Here is a 21,254-nt window from a genome sequence, read left to right on the forward strand (position 1 = left end):
GCGGGACCCGGTAAGCATGCCTGGTTAGACCAGGCGTTGCTTCCTGGGTCCCGCGAGGGGACCTCGTAATGAGGCGGTACGGGGTAAATGCCGCTGGCACCTTTTATGGCCCTGTTTACCCCGTACCGTCAGGGTCGTAATGAGGCCCATTCTGTCTTTCGGATGCTTTCTCATACCATGTGACGTAAGCTTCTCACCGCCTATGGCCGATTTCCTTTTTTTCGACTCTACTGTGTGATTTAAGCTGGCTAGCCATACTCGCTGGCAAGTGCCTTCCAGTGGGAGTTGAATATGTCTATACCCCCGCGTCAGATGGTGCCAGAACTCAATGTACTTGCAAGTGGCACTAGCATGCCTGGTTTAACAGGTGTCCTGTTAGGTGGTATACAGACCTGCTTAGACTGTCCAGTGCCCATGACTGACTCTAGTTTTAGTTCCTTTCATTAAGCATGCCATTTGCGCTACCGCTCCACACATACACTGACTCCACCTCCTTTGCGGCCCTGAGAGGGCAGCTGAAACAAATGATCTGAGACTCTGCCGAGTGGTCCTAGAAGGAAGGGTCACTAATCGTTCACATGTCTCATCTATCCCTAGTTAACTTGGGCTTGTTCCTGATGTCTTATTAGTCCTGTTACTTACTGTTAATACAGTTTGCATTGTATTGTTTACATATATGTCTACACATGCAACACTATGTCATTACACAACACAGATACTGACCATATTTCTATTTCTTATAGTAAACACCAATTAACCGGACCAGAACTTACTAGTCGATTGACCAAACCAGACCATTCCAAATGAACCAGAATACCAAGAAAAGCAGCAAGCCTGCATCGTACCCATCACTCAAGAAACTCTTGGCTCCCCTAAGCGGCTACATGAAAGCACCATTTTCCAGTTGGAGTTTCTTCAAGTAGCACTCCTTACCTCTCTTTAAGCGCACTGGAAGCGTTCGCAAGGAAACAGTTCATCACAGGTCATCGCTGTTCTCACAGAGTGCGACGGGTCCAAGTCGCGGCACCAGGATTGTCAGAGAAACCAAACTCACACATCAATGTACGGTGGTGACAACCGAGAGACATCTCTATTTGTCTTGCAAGACAAAGACAAAAGACATCTTCATCTAATGAGAACTGACCGCAACAACATAACCCCACCCTTGAGGTCTCCCAAATGTATAGGTCACTAGTCAGGTGACTGATTCCAAACTAAGCATCAGAACATCTGAAAATGACATTCTAAACCTTTCAGTGAAAGGAGCCCCCTCACCGTACAAGCATATTGAAAGTATCCCTTTATTAGTCTATCTTTGATGCATGCCTATCATGTGACATGTCCCTTTTCGATGCTTGCCGCCAAGAAGCTCCCTCTGCCCCTCCCATCGTGCCAACCTCGCTTATCCCGTCAACTGTTACTTTTTATCCACTGGAGTGAACCAGTTTAGCAAGTCACGTGGTCATATTAATCATCGGTGCAAGATACTGCAAAACAGCAGTTTTATAAAGTAGCATTCTGTCCAATTCTCCATACAGGATCTGATCAACAAGCATTACCTGAAGCCAACAGTTATGAATATTGCTCACAAATACAATCTGCTAGAATGGAATGTTTTGTGAAATCGTAATCAAATGGCAAACGATTGACTTTCTCAGACATCGGTGGATAATGGCACTAGTTAGCACGATAATGTCTCCACAGTGGCTTCCCGGATTGGCCCTTTATTTAAATGGGCACATTGTGTTCTGCTGCTCAGCCACGTCATGTATGATTTTTATTTGCGTACTGGTGTGTTTTGTGTTTCTGGTGTTCACCCACTCCTCCCTTATCATTCTCAGTCGCGTGGGTTGAGTTATGAAGCGCTTGGTTTTGCCTCGGGTGTTCCGTTCATCTGGAACCATCGAGCCAGGTGAGGGATTAAGACCCTACTCTTTGCGGGCATCGTATGACTGCCCGCTTCAATGGGCTGATTGAAGGTTGGCTAGGTTTACAAGGAAAGGGCTGTTGCACCGCATGCAGCTCTTCCATCTAGTACAAGATGACCCTTGCTGTGATGTCTTCCTCGCCCCACAGGGAGGCAGTGGAATTGGGCATGTTCACCCTGGGCCCATCTTGCCAGTGTCATCTGGGACAGAACACATGGCTTGAATGCACAACCTTGGGTGGCTTCTTGGTAGATGTCCAATGGTCAATCGCTTCTGGTGGGCAGCAATCTTTGGGCGCCGTAGGACTAACGGGAGACTGAACACCTCCTGCACTTGCTGTCGCTAGCATGGTTCCAGGGTCGAATCCAGTCTTACACTAAAGACCAGCTGGCATCGTGCCAAGAGTTTGAGCATCCAACAGTGTGGTCCTTCAGAAGTCTCCGCAAAGCCCTCGAATCGGGCTCTCCACAACCACCCTGGCATCATTGACATCAGGTTTGGTGCTTGCATGAGTGGGTGGCCTCCAGGAATTGTAATGTTAAAGACAGGTCCTCTTGATATCATTGATATCTTCCCTCGCATGCAGATATGCCTAACTCCCACACCTTCTAATTTGATTAGTATCGGCTCAGAGGTCCTCATTACAAGTCCGGCAGTAGCCGTGCCGGTAAAACCGGAAGGCTGCAGCCAGACTCGTGATTTTTTCCCGGCTCCTGGCTTCACAGAAACACTGGGGGATTACGACCCCGGTGTTCGTGGAAGTCAGGCGCCGGAAATGTGTTAATACCCATTCCCATTTGAGTCCGATAGGACTCAATGGGAATGGGGATGATGGAAGCACCGGCACCATTCATGAATGGTGCCGGTGCTTCCGTGAAAGTCTGCAGGCGGGTGCCATCCCGCCCACCAGGTCAGACCTGGCAGGCGGCACAGCACCTGCCCGCAGACTCGATGTGTCCTGGTCCAGTAACAACAGTGCCAGTAGGCTTACCGGCACCGTTGATACCGGACCGGCACACTCACAATTAGGTCCATTGTCTGAAATAGTAATGTTAACAATATAGGCACTTTATAGCGCTTGGAGACGGCACGTAGCTAGACAAACACAATTGATTTTAGAATATGTCACGTACACCCATTGAAAGAGGTAAGCATTCACACCCCATGGCAAGCTCACATTATTCCTTAACAACTCTAGGTGATGCAATCACTAGGCTGCAGCCAAAGAAAAGTGTATGCCAAGTCACAGATCATTATTCCGCCATCAATGAACTGATTAAATGATGCCCCCCTCAACCCTTCCCACCCCCCAGGGCACAACAATCAAGACAACACTGGAAATGTGACCAGCAGCCAGATTCATTTTCTAAATCCAATGGTCCAACATGCGACTGACTGTGTTTCCTGTCCCAAGCTTAAACACAGATGGGCACGGTGGGCAATAGGAAGCAACTGGCTCTGCCTTAAACATACCAGCCTTCGGTAGGTTTGCACATGCCATGACTGACACTGCCCCGTCCCTACTTGCCGCTCTCAGAGCAGCCCAGCAGTGTTCCGTTCTCTTGCCTGCCTGCACATAGTATGTAGTGTGGCATTCACATCCTGCAGGCTGGGATGCCTGGGGGTGCCTTCTGAAGTCCAACAGACTCATCCCTCCTATCCCTGTTGAGGCGGTCTGCAGATTATAAACGCTTGCAGATAATTGCCTTCCTTAGCCTAACTAAGGTGTCATCCTGTTACCTTTTTTGGGATCAACATGTATTATTTTTTCCTTGGCTAACACGGTACAAGCAAACTGGATTATATATATATATATATACATATATATATATATATATATATATATGTGTGTGTGTGTGTGTGTGTGTGTGTATAGTGATAGTATGAAAGTCCATTTGAGCCAAGTCACACATTTCATGGCCAAATGCTCCAGGCACAAGGCTATCAGGACTATAATGCACTGATGATCCCTAATAAGGGTGAAACCAGGTATATGGTTGTCCTGGCAGCCTTGGAAATATCGGTCTTGTGTTAATTGAGCTATGTATAAAATAGCACTGCCCTCTTAGACAATGACAATTTCCTGGAGAAAGAGGTTTGCATTTGAGCTCATTTGCATACCCACAATGCCTTGCTGTTGTGGCTCGGAGCTGGAGGTGAACTTCCAGAGATGGCAGCTTGGTAATTTGTGGAATGTGTGACTTGGCTCAAATGAACTTTCCTACTCTCATATGTGTATATATATATATATATATATATATATATATATATATATATATATATATGTATATATATATATATATATGCATATGTTGTTTTGTCTATGTCCCGCTTTGCTCACACCCTCATAAACTGGCTCACCACTTGTTCTCATCCTTACACTATTCTACAGGCGCCCTTCTGGGGAGTGCCTCCAACCTCTATAAATGTGTTACTGTAAGTCATTTCTGATTGCAAATAATATCCCAGAATTCAAATACAAATGAAAATATTGCATCCCTGTTGTAAATTATCTGTGAATCGTCCCTGCCATGATCATAGGTTTAATGTAGGGTCGGATGCAAAATACTGCATTTTTTTCCTTTGCATTCCTCCCCCCCCCCTTACTGTACAGTCTCTAGCTTTTTGCTCCAGTGGATGACAAGGAAAGTAATACTTTAGATCGCTCCAGCGTAATGGTTTTCCCCTCCAAGGAGAACCTCACCAAGCGTAGACAGGGTAGGGCCTGAGCGGGCAACGCCCACCTAAACTCTGTAAATGTCCACTCAGTAGCGATATGTGGGCATTTACAGATGTTAATGTTACTGCAGTGCGCCCAACTACATTAACTTCAGGCCCCACTTGTTAGACAATCCTGGCTACACCTCTGCCAGGATCACGCAAAAATGATTTACAGAAATTCAGAAAAGGACAAAAAACGTACAACACTGATTCCCAAAAAATAACATGGCATTTAATCTTTAAAGAGCTCTGATAATATGCAGATGAAAACAGTCTGTTCTGATCTGAACTTTTGGACAAAATAAAATTAAAACATGCGTGCAGCTTATCGTTCCGAGATCACGCAGCGGTAAAGCCAAGCGTCTTCTCCGGGGTGCAAAGTTGGGAATGTCTCCGCCGCCACTAGTCTGAGATGGATCATACCACCTAACGTTTCCCCGCAGTGTGCGCCTCAACGCGTAGGCCACCCCAGAGTTAACCACACATTCCGCAGCTACACCCGGCGCCTGTTGGGCAGTGTGCGCAGTAAAATACAAAAACAAAAAATCAGAAATGAAAACTAAAATGCAACAATACAGTTGTGCAAAGGAGTCTCCAAAAATAAAAGGGGGGTGATGCTATGCGTTATATATTTTTACACTTTTGTAGATTTCTTTTAAACATTTTTAGACGCTATATATATAGATTTCTCTCTTGGCGTGGCGGCAACTACTTCATTTTGTCGGGCACTTCTAAGGGCACTTCCAGGCTCTCCCAGAGCCGCAGTCCTTGGGGTCCTGGGCCAATGAGAAGGGGGGCTCGCTGGACTGCAGGTGGTGAAAAACATAATGAAAATGTTCAAAGCCACAATCAGGGGTTTTAGGGATCGCAATTGTCTGCACCGAGAACCCCCACCCCATCAAAGTGTTTTCCACATCCTAACTAGCATGGGCGTGGTTATGATTTTCCCTTTCGTGGTTGATGAGTAACACAGTATTTTCGCTTGTAGAAGTTCTCTCTTGATGTACGATGAATTTGTGATCGCATATAGATGTATGAGGCATTATCCTATAAGGGTTTGCTAGTTGGCAAGGCAGGTTCGTCGTCTCAGAAGAGCATGGCTCTCTTCTTCATGTCGTTGCGTCTCCAAAGAGGTAGCCGGTCGAATTCCTGTATCGTCATTCCAAATATCTCGTGGAACACCTCTGGCGCCAGGTGGCGCTGCAGTAAGGGGGAAGAGGAGGAGAAAGAGAAAAGATCAGTGTGGGCGGCACCAAATGTCTCTAAACATCACAGTGCAAGCCTACTAAACATCACCAATTATTAGCTCTCAAGAGCAAAGAACGGGGTCTTCCTCATGGTGGAACAGAGCCGATCTTCTCCCTACAGAATAAGGCTGACCTGATGGACCGTTCAAATACCTGCTCCTTGACTGGTTCCGTCTGCTGGCAAATTAGAGCATGGTATTTGCCTTATAATTAGAGCAGCATGTATAAGTCTTGGCTTTCTTGCAAAGTGAACGCACTTAACAACCTCTTAAGCAATCCCAATTCCCTCTGCAGGAACCCATATTTCCTTCTGATAAACTCTACTAGGGTATGTGCCTTATTAGTACCCGGCGAGAGTCAAGCAGAATGCAACACGCATTCTGATTGGCTCTCGACGGGTCCTTACATGGCCGAGAATCCTTCGATTCTCGGCCGGGACTCCAGCTGCCTTGTCCTCGGCGAGGGGGCGTGGCAGCCCCTCAGCCAATGAGGAGGCTCGAAGCAGGGCCATCCCCGCTCAGAGCCTCCCCACGGCTCAGAGGCTGTCTCCGGCTCCAGCTGGGGACTCTGGCTTTTTTTCCTTCCCTCCCTCCCCCCTACCGCACCCCACTTACCTTCTTGCTCCTGCGTCCCTGGTGGGGGACGATGGCAGCCTCCAGCAGTGTGGAGACTCCGCGCCTCCACACAGCTGGAGGCTTCAATCGTCCCCTGGCAGGGACAAAGGTACTTTTTTTTTTCTCTCCCCTTCCCCTCCCTCCCGCCCTCCCAACCTTTACCTTCTGCTTCTTTTTTTTCCGGAGCGGACGCGCTGGGAACACTTGTGTTCCCAGCGCGTCCGCTCCCGAAGGCCGCCAAGGAAAGAGAAAACGGACTCCCGTTTTCCCTTTCCCGGCAGCCATTTTCTTGGTCGTTTATTTATTTTTTTTCTGTCCCGAAACGCCGCGGCTTTTCGGGACAGAAAAAAAATGCTTTTAGTGCCCCGGTCACGCATATAATGCGGGCCGGGGTACTAATAGCAATATGACCCTATAACTATGGGCCCCGGGGCATTACCTGAGTCGCTAATGCCCCCGCTGCTCGGGTCATATTGCTTAATTAAACCAACTTGCTCGATAAGCTCAACATCTACCAGTCTCAACATGTTCTTGATACTAGGGTATTTGCCTTATAAAAGCAACTTGCTCGATAAGCTCAACCTCTACCGGACTCAACATGTTCTTGATTGAAGGCCGGTTTGCAGCCCACTCAACCAAAGCTGAAGACTGTTTGATGCCCTTGAAGGCACTCTTTGGTCTAGAAAAGTGCTCAGAGATAACGTCAGACCAGATGATGGATACCATAGGTATGCCCAGAAGTCCCAGGTTGAATTATCTAGCCTCGGAGGACCTTAGGGTATTTGGATAGCATATATACTTGAGTTCTTGTCAGTGCGACTGGCTGGTGATTGTCCTCATTGATTGATTGATTGATTGATTGTTCATTAATTATGTACTTATACATAAGTGTTTCAAAGTGCATAGGAGGGGAAAACATAGGAACGACAAGACAAAACGATTTTACTAGGCATGGTACATTTAGATCATGCAGGTGAATAGAAAAGAAAGTGCGTTGGGGGGATGGGCAATATGGACAAGTGTGCCCAGTCCCGTCAGAGCATGGGTTAAGTGCAGAGAGATGCCACTCTCATGGGTCGTAACCAAAGTGCAGTAGTGCTGCGGCAAGTGCAAGAGCTGGGGCAAGTGCAGGAGACTGGCGAGGAAAGCTTGGGACCTGTGAGGCTCTGAAGGTTCACCAGGCAACCAGTCAGCTAAACTGGGAAGAAGTAGAGAGTGAGGGAACAGAAAGATGTGATTAGCAGGGTAGAGGGAGAGAGAAGGAGGAGGCGAAGAGGAAAGTCTTCAGGAGTTTCCAGAATTTAAGGAGATCCGGCTCAAAACAGAGAGAGACAGTGAGGCTGTTCCAGAGGGAGGCACCTGCAGAGGATAAAGATTTCCCCCCAAGTCCTTGCTTGGAGAAGATGCTCACCCACAGAGAGTTGGAAGAAGACGAGCGGAGGGCTCGGGAAGGCGAGTATTTAGGAAGAGAGGGTGGCATATAGAGTGGGCCCAGGCACCAGAAAGCCTTGTGGACAATGCAAAGCATCTTGAACTTAATCCCTGTGCCACGGGGAGCCAGTGAAGGGTTTTCATCACTGGAGAGATGCAGTCCCTGGGATTGAGGCGAAGGATAAGTCTTGCGGTTCTGTTCTGGATGAGTTGAAGAGGACGGATGGTAGAAGAGGGCAGGTTGAGAAAGAGGCTGTTGCAGCAGTCCAGCCTAGAGAAGACCAGGGCTCTGGGGACGTTTGGCCTCTGGGGGAAGGCGAGAAAGGATAGAATACCTCTGAGAAGGGGGGACTTTTTTGAGATGTCTGCGATGTGAGACGAGAAGGAGAAAGTGGAGACGAAGATGACCCCTATTCAGAGATGACCATGGCCAACAAAGCTTGGACAAGCCAAGCTTTGTATCTAACATGACATATTTAATGCACCTTTTTCTCCTCACAGCTGTGGCATGACTGCATGCTCTTTGTAAACAGAGTTTGTATACATGCGTATAGATATCACTGGCAGGGTAGCCGGTACTGTACCCTGAATCTCTCTTTTCCACATGCCTAGTGTTGTATTTTGTGGAAGGTGTAAATTTCAGTGACGGTGATTTTGACCGATCCCCACCTTTGTTCTGTAATTTGTGTTCCAAGCCTCATTCTGGTTTCCTGGTCTAGCATTGTGGGAGCTGAAAGCGAGCAGAGGAATCTGATTTGGATCAGGCCTGGAGGGGAGCCCAGTCGTCAATGAGAGCTCAAGTTCCCTAGAATTCCTGGCAGTTAACAGGCACAGCACAACCTCCCCTGAGCAGACACTGCCCTTAGCATGAGTAGGGAAGGATATGGAAAGGCTGCTTCAAGGCCCAAACACAGAAGTCAGCTTCACACACATTGTAGAAGAGGAACTCAAAGCTGGGAAACTGTGACATGTCTTAGCAGCAGGGAACGAGTGGTTGTGTTATCATTGAATGCATGAATAGTACAGCCTTCATCTGGAGTATTCGGTCTGTTCTGGAGGCTGCATTTCCAGAAAGAGTCATGGAGACTGGAGACAGTCCATAAAGGGCTTCCAAAATGTGGGAAAAGTGCTGCGAGAAGGGGCTCACGAATGTGTGCATGCAACGTGGGTTCTCCAAGTCCAGTCCTTGAAAACCAGATCCACTCCAGGTTTTCAGGATATCGCAGAAAAAAGAAACATGAATACAGTGGGTCAGATTCTCAAGACATTTTATTGGTGTAAGTGATAAGCTGCACTCAGGCATCGCAATGCTTGTGTCAAAAAAAGGTGCAACTAAATGCACAAAGAGCAACTGATGTGTGTTTCTTAGATGCGCCCATTCAGATGCCCTTTTCCACTCCCTTTGCACAGTGAATAAATGAGGTTTTTTTTTTGTGCATTTCAATGCACATCCTGAACCCACAAATAGGATGTGCACTGAAATGCACAAAACTCGCAAACCTTACCCTCTACCTCCCCTGAGTGCTGGGAGCCTGTAAAGCATTCGTGTCAGGAGCACGCTCCTAGCGCACGCTCCTGGTGCTAATGCATTGAAGGGGGGCAGCTGGCGCATCTTTGCGCTTCTGTTCCGTACAAGAGGCAACCACTTTAGGTTTTGGTTTTCGTTCAACGTGTTAGACACGATCGTGTGGGGGGGTGCTACATTTCTGTTGCGGCTGCACGGTTGTGGAACTCTCTGCCCGCGTCTCTTCGTTTTACTGAGGACCATCTCAGCTTTAGGCAAGTTGTGAAAACCTGGCTTTTTTCAGCCTAATTTCTGAGTTTGGTCTTCGCCTTTCTTTGTCTCAGTAGAGTTTGGCCTTAGCGCCCTGATGTCCCTTGGGGTGAGAGTTTGCGCTTTATAAATGGCTTAACATAACGCAGGTTGAGTTTTAACATTATTTCCAGGAACGACGGCCACCACGCGAGACTGGGGTGGTGAGGATTAGGGATAAATATTGAACATTAGAAGTGGACACAGGAGAGGTGGAAAAAGCAACACCGCATACATTCCTAAAGGGGTATTTAAATGTCTAAAGGGTTTAGCACAGTGTACCCTACAAAATAATTGCAAAGAATTAAAAAAGGGAACATTTTAATTGTATGAAGATATTTCGATGTGTCACCCTGCTGGTTTCTCTTACCTCAAGCCTGGTTCGGTCCACGTCTCGAAGTTGCTTGTTGCGCCCCCTGTTGCTGACCATTAGCAGCTGGTACGGATAAATCTGTAATCAATACAAGGACACAGAGAAGGTGATCAGCTGGTTAGCTGCAGGTGAGGCGTCCCCAATGATCACCCTGAAGGCAGGGGCCCTTCCTTCTGGTCTGAGCAGGGGCTTTGCCAGGGTGGAGGGAATTCAGGAGGTCGACTCCCATAAGCCAAGTGCCCACCTTTGAAGTGTGGTTCTGAGGCCTGTTGCCAGATGGCACGATGGCAGCCATTTTGCATCTATCGTTGGTTCCCACAAGACTACAGCGGGAGGAATGCACCACGTCTAAAGTACAGCAATTGGCTCTTGAAGCGGGACTCATACTCGCCATGACTTACCCTTATGTTGCCACAATGTACAGTTCATGGGGTGAGTAGTCAACATAAATACAGCTATTATACTGGGAAGAAAAAAAGGGCGGCTCCTTTGCTTTCGGTCTAATGCATCCACCAACACCAAAAGGGAGGCGGGGTCTAGCACTCACGACATGTGGGCAAGGAGGTGGTTCGTGAAGGTTTGCTCTTTAGAAAATTGAAGTTGCCTGGAGAATCTTGGGTTTACACTAACCACCACAGGAAAGCACACACGTGGTATTTACTGGCATGCACTCCACACATGTTATAAACAATTCCATGCATTGCAATATGTTCCCGGTGCCGCTAGTTCAGACCCTCTGGCCGGACCCCCTAATCGCACGAGATGTCTAGCACACACTTCACCAAGCAAAAACCCTTACACTTCAATATTCTTCAATCCAGTTCATCTAGATACAACATGTTTAATATGCCACTGCTTGATTCATTGTGCAATAAAAAATTGTGCATATTCGGGAAAATGCCAGTCAACGTTTTGCACAAATCAGCTTCAAAATGCTGGTGTGCAGCGATTCTTGTAATTGTAATCTAGGAATCTGTATGGACACTGTATTTTACCAAGGAAATGCTGATTTGCATTAATTTTGATGTCGGTGATGAAACGTTTGTATGGATTTTTTATGTAGTAGTTGATGTCATGAATATTTTTAAAGTTGGTTTTCTGTCTATACAGAATAAAATAAATTAAAGAAATGTTGCTTTCAATACTCAAATATGCAACGTTCCTTTCAGTTTCAAAACCTTCGCCTATAGCTGAATGACGATGACAGTTGAATGTATACATACAAATCGAATTAGAAATGCTTTTTATTGCAATTTTTATAAACTTCTGAATGATGAAGCTCAACTTAGGTGAGTGTGAGAACTAAAGACTACATTAGCAGGTATGAAAGCTCAGTGGGTTGAGCGCTTGCGACAGTGATCTGCAGGTCCCGGATTCAAATCCCAGCAAGGACATTTCAGCCTTTAATTCTTCTGAGGTCGATAAATGAGTACCAACTTTGGTTGGGTGATATTGTATGTAAATATGTTCTATGTAAAGTGCTTTGGCAAAAGTGCTATATAATAACACATCACTATCATTATATTATCTCATAATAACAATGACATCACCTGGGCTGCAGTGTTAGAATAGATCATAGAGAAACAGCTCCAATAGTCACTATATTTTTTTACTAAATCCTTCATAAAATTATTCAGCGGGAAGAAGCAGTGTTTTCAACCTAATGTTGACCACCATGCTAGCGTTAAAAGACAAATGAGTGTTACAAGTAAAGTATTTTGGAATTTCTTTTATGTCTTCTAAAATGGGGAAAACCATCTGAACGCTGTAAATAAGCACAGAGAAAAAATGAGAGACTTCCGGAACACTGGTGTGTGCCATATGGACGTAGCACGCCTGAGACTAAGGGCCTCATCACGAGTTGGGCGGTAGCCCTTAAATGCGGTGATAATGCTATTACCACCACATTTAAGGGTCCATCCAATCTCGAGTTGGGCGGAAAGTTTGGAGGTAAATCTCCAGCCTCCTGCCGGTTTTCATCCGTTTATGGCGCTATTACCGCCTGCACTATTACCGCCGGTGGCAACAGCGCCGCAAATCCCTATAGAGTCCTAAGAACTCTTTAATAAATGGGGAATTACAGCCTTACCACTACTCGTGATCCAGCGCAAATTGCACCGGACCGAGTATTGGTAACTCTAGTTGCGTTGGCGGTATCCCGGCGGTGTTACAGCGGGGATACTGTCAAGGCCGTGATGAGGCCTTACGAGTTGAGGCTAAGAAATTGCCGAAGAATTACATGCATTTGTTATCATTTTTATTTATTATTTATAAAAGCGCCAAACGCCCTTGTGCCTCAAAGCGCTAAAAGGGAGAGACGATAGAACAGGAGGGGAGTCGTCATAGAAGATAAGAGAGATCCTCAACCAAGGTCAGACTAAGAATCAATGAAAGGTCTGGCCAGGAGCCAAGAAGCAGGTCTTAAGCTGTTCTGAAGCGTGAAGTGCAAGGAATACAGCGGAGGGAAAAGGGCTGACTCTTCCAAAGAGTTGGGGCAGCAAAATCAAGCATGGAACTGCCGGTAGCCTGCAGCTTGAAGCCGCCGACATCCGGCTGATAAGAGTGGGCGGAGCGAAGACATCCCTCAGGATAGAACACACAACTGGCGAGACAGGTAAGGCCCTCGTAACAACTGATCGATTTTTCAGTTGGACTTTATTCCATGTATAATATCTTTCATATTTTTTTGGTTGCTTTAGCTGCAGATGAAGTTTATGAAATCGAAATGCATTAACCATTTGTGTGTGAGTCGAAGCGCTTAAAGCTAATGAAGCAAAAATGAGTGGTGGGGTACTTAGAATGTGTGGCTTCTGACAATATAAACCCACAGAATAAAAAGAAATGTAATGGGAGAATGAATGAAGGACCAAACAAGAACTTCTAGAGAAACTGTTTTGACAAATATTTAAACATAGTGCTAGTCGGTATGGCAATGCTTTTTAACTTGCTTTTAACCTTAGTATCATGGTTATGTATACTCCATTCTTATTGTAACCTCAAATATTTTAACTGTATGTGCACTGGGCCTTCCGAACCTAGGCACATTTCCTACCTGCGTCCACCTGTAGCTCTTCTGAACTACATCTCCCAGGCTGCACACCTCGGCCCCGCTACATGCGTCATTTCTTCGCACGCCGCAGGCTTCATTGGCTCACGTCAGCACAGAAAGCTGACGCAAAGCCTGTTTGGCTTGCTGTACTGGTCGCGCTCGCGGGCCCTTCCACGCTGCCGGCTGCACCACCCTGAGCCACTCCCGCCAGGTTGGTTGCGCATATCATATCTTATTTATTATTTTAAGAGATCCGGATTGTTCCAAGCTTTCACAATAGTGCGAGGACTATTAATGTATCCAATCTTATCGATCATCTTCTGTGACAATGATGCGAACGGAAGTACGTCAACGCCGCCACAAGGATATTCTTAAGAAATATCTTTCCCCCTATCAGGAGAATCAAGCCCCTTTTCTGTATGTCCTGTCTACCAACCTATCTCCACTCCCAAAACTATCCTTCATCACATGCTTGTAGTGTCTGATTCCACAGTTCGATGACTATTTCCAACGACTTAAAGCTACCTCACACTACTGTTAATGAACCACATGTGTTATCCCACTGTGTCCTTTTAGATATTACCCAAATTGACGCAGCCGAATTGCTCGCGACCGATTTGGCCGAATTTGTTTGCAGCTGTTTTGACGACAAATATATGTGGGGGGTGGGTTTGGGGTAATACATAATATAGGGGATTTTGGGCAAGGTGCAGGGGGTTTCCCCCACATATATTTGTATTAAGAACGATCAAACCCCCCACCCCCCAAAAAACAGCCAACTCGGCCACAGGCACATTGATACGAACAAATCGTATACATCCGCCTTTTATGCGCCACATTCTCATTCCATAAAATTTGACTCAATCCCTGCAAGACCAAATCCTATTGGTGCTCGGTTGCTCTATCATTCCCATGACCCCCACTCTCGCACCAACACTCCTTCAGACACAACATTCGGAAGCCCATTCCAACTTGTTCTTATTTTCAGATTGTTCCCTTTCATAATAATCCCCTACCCGCAAAATGGGCCCTTGTAAATGCCGGCTCTGTCCCTTGCCTTGCCATACATATGCATGACGTTATATTGGAGCACAATTTCTGATTTCCTCACCATAGCCGAAACATGGCTAAAGGATTCCTCAGGGCCTATATTATCAGTTGCTTATCCGGAGAATCGTTCTATACTGTCGTCTAATCGAGTACACGGCAGGGGGTGGGGGCGGCGTAGCCTTAGTAGCTAAGACATGTCCATTCCCCCATTATTCCTATTTCGTAATGTTAGACAGACACTAAACGTTAAATACCCTATAAATGCTGCTTGTTCTCTCCAGGTCTCAATTCTATATCATCCTCCTCATTGCAGGTCTCATTTTAGTAATTTCTTTATGGAATCCGAATGATCTGAGATTAAACCCATTAAGCCTTCACTTATTTTAGTTGACTTCAACTTGGATTTCAACAATAACAAAGATAAATCAGCTTATCGATTAAAAAGTATTTTAACTGGTTTGGGATTTAGATTTTTAGAAACCCTGCACGTCCATAATAAAAGGTGTTCCCTTGATCGAGTTACTAGCCACAATATTTCCCCAATACAATGCAATATTTTAAATTCATCAGGGACAGGTCGCTCCACAGTTCTCTTCCATCTTACTTCAATGACTCTAGTCCCTCCAGTAAAATCAACTAAAACATGTGTCCAACAGAGAAATAAACACAGCTTACTTACTCTTCAATGTATGGGATCTGACCTTTACAAGCTCACAGGCATCATTGAGGACTCTTCCCCCGACCTTATAACTGAAACTTACAATAAATGTTTAACTAGTACCATTGATAACATTGTCCCCTGAAATCTAAGCTAGTTAAGACTAGATCAATAGGTAATTAATGGTTTTCACCTGAGCTTAGACTACTAAGACCTGCTCCCAGGACAATTGCAAGAAAATGGAGGAAAAAAGCCTCTGCTTTTGCCCTTTACAATGTGAACGCTTTTGTGGTAAATATAGGAAAGCTATATAGTGAAGCTATATGTGAAGCCAATCCAGCACATTACTACATCCAGATAAAAACAGCCCCTCATTCTTCTAAAAATAACTGTTTGAAATTTTGAAATCTGTATCCAGGACCACAGTGAACATTAGTATGCCTGACCCATGGCACAAATGTTGAAATTCCACCCAACACCTCTTTCAAGATAACATTGAAAACATTTGAGACAAAACCAACAGTCATACTCGTGCAGACACATACGACTACAACTCAGTATTAACACCCTGTCATGTATCTAATCATTCCTCTTTTAATTTGAGTACTATCTCATCTCGGAACACTCATTCAATCTTATCTAATTTAAATCCCAGCACTTGCCCCACTGATCCTTGCTCTTCCTTCCTCATCAAAGAATGTGCTGAAATATTGACCCCTTACATCAACAAACTTATAAACGCTTCTTTCACCCAGTCTTCTATACCAAACATTTTGAAGCAAGGCTGGGTTATCCTAATCTGTAAGAAAGACACTGTGGACCAAGGAATCTGTTCCAACTACCGACCAATCACCAATGTCCCTTTATTATTAAAAATCATAGACTTAGGCAGAGCCGCCACTATTGGACTTCAGTCATACGTTAGACACTAGAGTCTGCTAGGCGACCGCCAGACTGGATTTCGCCCTGCCAGAGGTATGGAGCCAGTACTAATGGATGCTAAGGACTGTCTATTCCAACTCATCGATTGTGGTGGAACTGGACTACTCATGATGTTAGACCTGTCCTCCGCATTTGCTACACTGGATCGTGACATATCTTTAAAAGATTCCAATCAATAATTGATGCCTCTGATAAAGCAGCAACCTGGATCACCTCCTTTCTTTCAGGCAGATCTTGCACAGTGAAAACTGGCCATACACACACCCATCCTGAAATAGCCATCGGCATCTAATTTTCAGGCTACCCTCGGCCTCCTCCTCCTCTCCTTCCCTCATCACCGACTGTCTGTCTGCTATCCAGGAGTGGTGTGCTGCCAATGACCTCTGCCTTAATGCCAGTAAGACGGAGATTCTCCTCATCGGCACACCTGCTCCTTACTTTCCTGTGAATCTCTGGCCGGACTCTCTTGGCCCTCCTCCCGCTCCCACCTGCGAGGCTAAAAATCTCAGGGTCGTCTTCGACTCTACACTCTCCTTCTCCCCTCACATCTCTAACGTCTCTAAGAAGTCACACTACTAGCTGCACCTCCTTAGAGGTATTCTTCCTTTCCTTTCCTTCCCCCAGAAGCTCACTGTCTCCAGAGCCCTGGTCCTTTCTAAGCTGCCTGCCTCCACTCTCCGCCCCCTGCAACTTATCCAGAACAGGACTGTGAGACTTGTCCTTGGCCTCAAGCCCAGGGATCGTATCTCTCCAGGACTGAAATCTCTGCACTGGCTCCCAGTGGCTGCGAGGATTAAGTTCAAAACCCTCTGCATTGTACACAAGCCCTTCTAGGGTCTTTGGTCGCAATACCTTCAACTCTCTCTTCCTAAATATCTTCCTTCTCGAGCTCTTCGCTCTTCTGCCTCCAACTACCTCAGGGTCAGTCGCTTCTCCAAGCAACGAGGTGGTGGCAGATCACTCTCTTCGGCAGGGGCCTCTCTCTGGAACAGCTTTCCTGCCTCCCTGAAACTCGAAGAGAACCATCTCCGGTTCCGGGAAGCACCTCAAAACCTTCCTCTTTGCTTCTGCTTTCTCTCCTCCCCTCCTCTCCCCTGCTGAATTCCTGACTGAAATTGCACTGGTTACCTGGCCACCCTTTCTGATCTCTGGCCCAGGCCCCGTCATTTGCCCACCTGCACTGCCTCCCTGGCAACCCCTGCACCCGGGGACAGTTTTTCTGTATCCCTACAGTCCCCCTACCAGCACTTATGTCTGCACTTCCTTGGACTTGCCACCAGCTGGCTGTTTTATGTGTTTTATTTATCTTATTTATTCCACTTCCCATGTACTGCACTTTGCCCTCTCCCTTCCCCCCGCATACTTTTCCTTTCCCCCCTTCCCACGCACTTGCGTGATCTGAATGACACCTGGCCTAGTAGGATCGTTGTATGTCCTCCCTTTGTTCCCCCGCTCCTTGCCTCATCGCGCCTTGAAACACTTGTGTATAGGCACATTATAAATGACATATCATATCATGTTCACCAGGATTCATACGTCTTTCCTCTGCTATTCAATATTTACCTGAGGCCCTTCCATAATCTCCTTGCAAGCCTTGGTCTCATCTTTCGAAACTTTATAGATGACACCCAGGGAATTGTTAAACTAGACAACAACCCAGAAGAAAACATTTTACATATTCAATCCATCTTCATTATTATCCAAAACAGAGAGCCTTCTTGGTTTCAATACCAAGAAAACAGAACTTCTTTTAGTCTCCTTGTCAGTACCCATGTGCAGGTACCCAGAGATGCAGCTTGCAGGCCTTTCTATCCACCCCTACAGCAAACCAAAACCTTAGGTCTCATGCTTAATTCTACGCTGACCATGAAATCACACATCAACTTGGCCGTTAGTTCAGAAAATGTTAACTTAATGCTCAATTGCCAATTACTACCCCTATTATCAGAGACCAATTGTGCATCTATAGCCAGAGCCATAATCAGGTCCACGATTGACTATTGTAATGTTCTCTATGCTGGTGCCTCTAATTGTTTAATTCAAAACACTGCAACCAAGCTGCACTGATGAGGCCCAACCAGGACGAAACATGTCTGGACGGCTTCTGTTTCTGTGCAGACAGGTCCTGGCCTAGAACTTTGGGCTGGACGGCTCCCATTGGTGGCAGTACTTGACTGATTTGCACATGGCTGGACCCCTTTTACAATTGCGCAGATGGGCTACAAAACGGGGGTGTGGAAGTGCCAGTGGTTCTGATTTCTTCAAAACCTTCCACCCATCACATTTTTTTTATTATTTACAAAACACAGCAGGCAGGATAGTGACTAATACCCTGAGATACTCACCCATCACCCCTGTTCTGAGACAACTCCACTGGCTCCCTGTTAAACCTTGCATCAAATGTAAACTTCTCACATTGGTGCATGAATATGTCTATGGCTCATTGCCGCTGTACATCAAACATCATCTAAAGTTATGACCTCTGGTTCGTACCCCAAGGTCCAATACATCTAAACCAGTCAATGGGCCCGAAGCAAACGACTTAGGTAGAGCTTGCCTCGACACTTCCATCAGACATTGAAATGCTCTGAAAACATACACTCATCCCATAGGAAAACAAGCCCAGTTCAGGAAAACCACCAAATCTCTTCTCGTCTCTTGTAGACAGAGTTTGCTACTCTGTTGGTCGGGAGGTCGAGCACTGAGATAGCTTCGGGTAGAAATATTGATGTTTGCTCTGTGATGTGAGCACCTAAAGGTGGTGCAAATCCATACACTGTACGGGAATCCCGCACCCGCAGTCTTAGGTCATCTCCACACACATGTGAAGTGGAGCAAACCCACAGATGGCTCAAGGAGATTTGAAATGCTTGTGTTCAGACAAAATTCACAAATATGTGTCCAAGAGCATCAGAGGACTGCACAGAGCATTCCGGGATAGCTAGGCATCTTCAGATCTGCTCCAGTGCAGGCCTGTGCCAATATGGTAGATGCCAGCAGGTGGGCCACGTATCTCATCATTTGCTGCAGAGTTTATCTTTGTGAGTCAGGCTCATAGTGTTTACTGACAAGATTCTTAGAACTGTTTCCTCACTGACACTGCTACACCGGCATGCCTCAGATGCTGATTTGTAAAATAGATATAAAAGATTGTATAGATATGAAAGTCAATGAGAACATGTGGATCTTGGCCAAATATAAGTGCAAGAGGCCTATGGGGCAATTAAGAGTGCAGGCATGTTGGGACATCTAATTAACTTGTGGGCGACTCATCCATGGTTCAGGCCATCACCCCCTGAAATCACAAACACTGTTAACAGATGTGTCAGAACAGGGCTTGATGAAAATCTCCTATTATAGCACCTGGACCTTCTTCACATTGGAATCCACTATCAATCCTTCCCATTTTTCACAGGCCTGCAGGATTAAGCACAATCAGTCACTCCCCTTCAGTCTGTGGCTGGAGGCAATGGTACCCAGTCAATTTTACCAAAAACATTTCAGAGTGGTAAATTTCATCGCAAACAATAATACTGAAAAATACAGAAAATATTAAATAAATAAAAAAAAATATATATATATATATAAGGTAGGGTAAGGGGTTAAAATGGGTCGGAATGGTATTGGGGTGGCGTTATAAGGATAAAAAATCAGGAGGCTTGGGGGAAGACTCCCCCAAATTTGAAAGAACAAAAAAAGAATTCAGTGTTTGTCTGTATTTTGGTTGCAATCAAATATACCACTCTGAATTTTCCATCGGTAAAATCACATATAACCGAGGCAATTGATTGCAAAGACTTTCCCTATATTCCATTCGTAGTTCATACATTCAGATGTTTGACTACTGGGATACTTGCCTTTGGCTCCAACATATTTGGCATTGATACACCCCTGTCCATCTTCTTTACCGGAATTTGGCCATCAGGAAGTGACTGCATGTGAGGGAAACATACAGACAGTTACCATCAACAGGCTTTAAAACTAGGAGCTGGAGCCCATCATACAGATAAAAAGAACTCAACGGTAAAGGGAGGGCTTTAAGAGGCCTTTTCTCTATAATGGCGTCAGCACCTGCAAGGCATCCCTTTAACAAAAAGATGCCTGTGGGCATGCACCACCATTATGGAAGAAAAGGTGATGCTGCTGGAAGACAGACACTTTTTTTCTAAAGCCTGAAGCTCTCGGTCATTTGCGTGTGATTCAGTCTTTAGGAAAAAAGGCCTCAGCTTCCATCAGCCTCGCCTTTTCATCCTTAGTTAAAGGGATGCCTGGCAAGGGACCAATCCAACCATTAAGGATAAAAGGCGCAGCCGCTGGAAGTCCCTGCCATTTTTCCTAAACCCTGAAGGTCCTGGGAATGAGCGAGAGCTTCAGGCTTTAGGGAAAAAGGCCTCGTCTTCCAGCGGTCTCACCTTTTCATCCTTTATGGTTGAATCGACCCCTCACCAGGCATTGCTTTAACGAAGAGATGCAGTGGTCACCCTAGGATGCTCACTGCATCTCTTAGTTAAAGGAATGCCTTGCAAGGGCCAGCACCACCATTATGGCTGAAGACATGTGGCTCAGTCCCCTGCCATGCATCCCTTTTATATAAGGGATGCAGGGATGCCTGGCATTCAGATTGTGCAAGTGCGACAACACCAAGTGCAGGGGGAAAGGGGAAGTCAGCGCAGCGCGGCTTTTGGTGAGTGCAAGGAGGCACGGGACTCTAGAGGTTACAGTTACAGTTCTAAGTGTGCAGTAGGCCTGGAGGCAGTGCAGAGGAGACTGATCAGGAGGAGCCTGGTACCCAGTGAGACTCTGAAAGTAATGAAACAACCAGTTGGCGCTACAGTCAGTTGGTCAGCAGGGGAGGGAGAGAGATAAAGCAGAGGAGAAAAGGAAGGTCTTGAGCTGCTTCCAGAACCTGAGGTTGTCCTGCTCAAGTTTGAGAGAGGCAGGGAGGCCATTCCAGAGGAAGACTCCAGCAGAGGAGAGAGATCTAGCACCCATTCTCTACCTGGGGAACCAGCTGACCCTCAGAGTTGGAGGTGGCTGAGAGAAGGGCTTGAGAAGGAAGCTGTTTAGAAAGATAGAGTTGAATTTAGTATAGGCCCCGGCCCCAGAAAGCCTTGTGGACGATGCAGAGGGTCTTGAAGTTGACCCTTGCAGCCACCAGCAGCCTGTGGAGAGATTTCAGGGCTGGAGAGATATGGTCCCTGGGTTTGAGGCCAAGGACAAGTCTTGCAGTCCTATTCTGGATTAGTTGCAGAGGGTGAAGAGTAGAGGAAGGCAGATTGAGAAAGAGGTTGTTGCAGTAGTCCAGCCTGGAGAGAACCAGGGTTCTGGAGACGTTCAGCTTCTGGGGGAAAGTGAGAAAGGGAAGAGTCCTTCTGAGGAGGTGAAGCTGGTAGTGAGACTTCTTCATAAAGGCTTACTATACAAGATA

At 46.1% G+C, this 21,254-nt stretch overlaps 1 protein-coding gene across 1 annotated transcript in view; it reads right to left on the reverse strand.

Annotated features, from left to right (window-relative positions):
• Nucleotides 1–4,859: 4,859 nt before the first annotated feature.
• Nucleotides 4,860–21,254, reverse strand: part of ABLIM1 (actin binding LIM protein 1) — a 1,283,500-nt gene continuing 1,267,105 nt past the window's right edge. Inside the window, exons 21-23 of the mRNA XM_069611893.1 lie at nucleotides 19,684–19,758; nucleotides 10,125–10,205; nucleotides 4,860–5,849 (exon numbers count right to left, since the gene is read on the reverse strand). Coding sequence (XP_069467994.1) covers nucleotides 5,736–5,849; nucleotides 10,125–10,205; nucleotides 19,684–19,758 — 270 coding nt within the window. The 3' untranslated portion in view covers nucleotides 4,860–5,735. The remainder of the gene's footprint in view (nucleotides 5,850–10,124; nucleotides 10,206–19,683; nucleotides 19,759–21,254) is intronic.

Source organism: Ambystoma mexicanum, chromosome 8 (genome assembly GCF_040938575.1).
Source record: "Ambystoma mexicanum isolate Mex_15411 chromosome 8, UKY_AmexF1_1, whole genome shotgun sequence".
Classification (NCBI taxonomy): Eukaryota; Metazoa; Chordata; class Amphibia; order Caudata; family Ambystomatidae; genus Ambystoma; species Ambystoma mexicanum.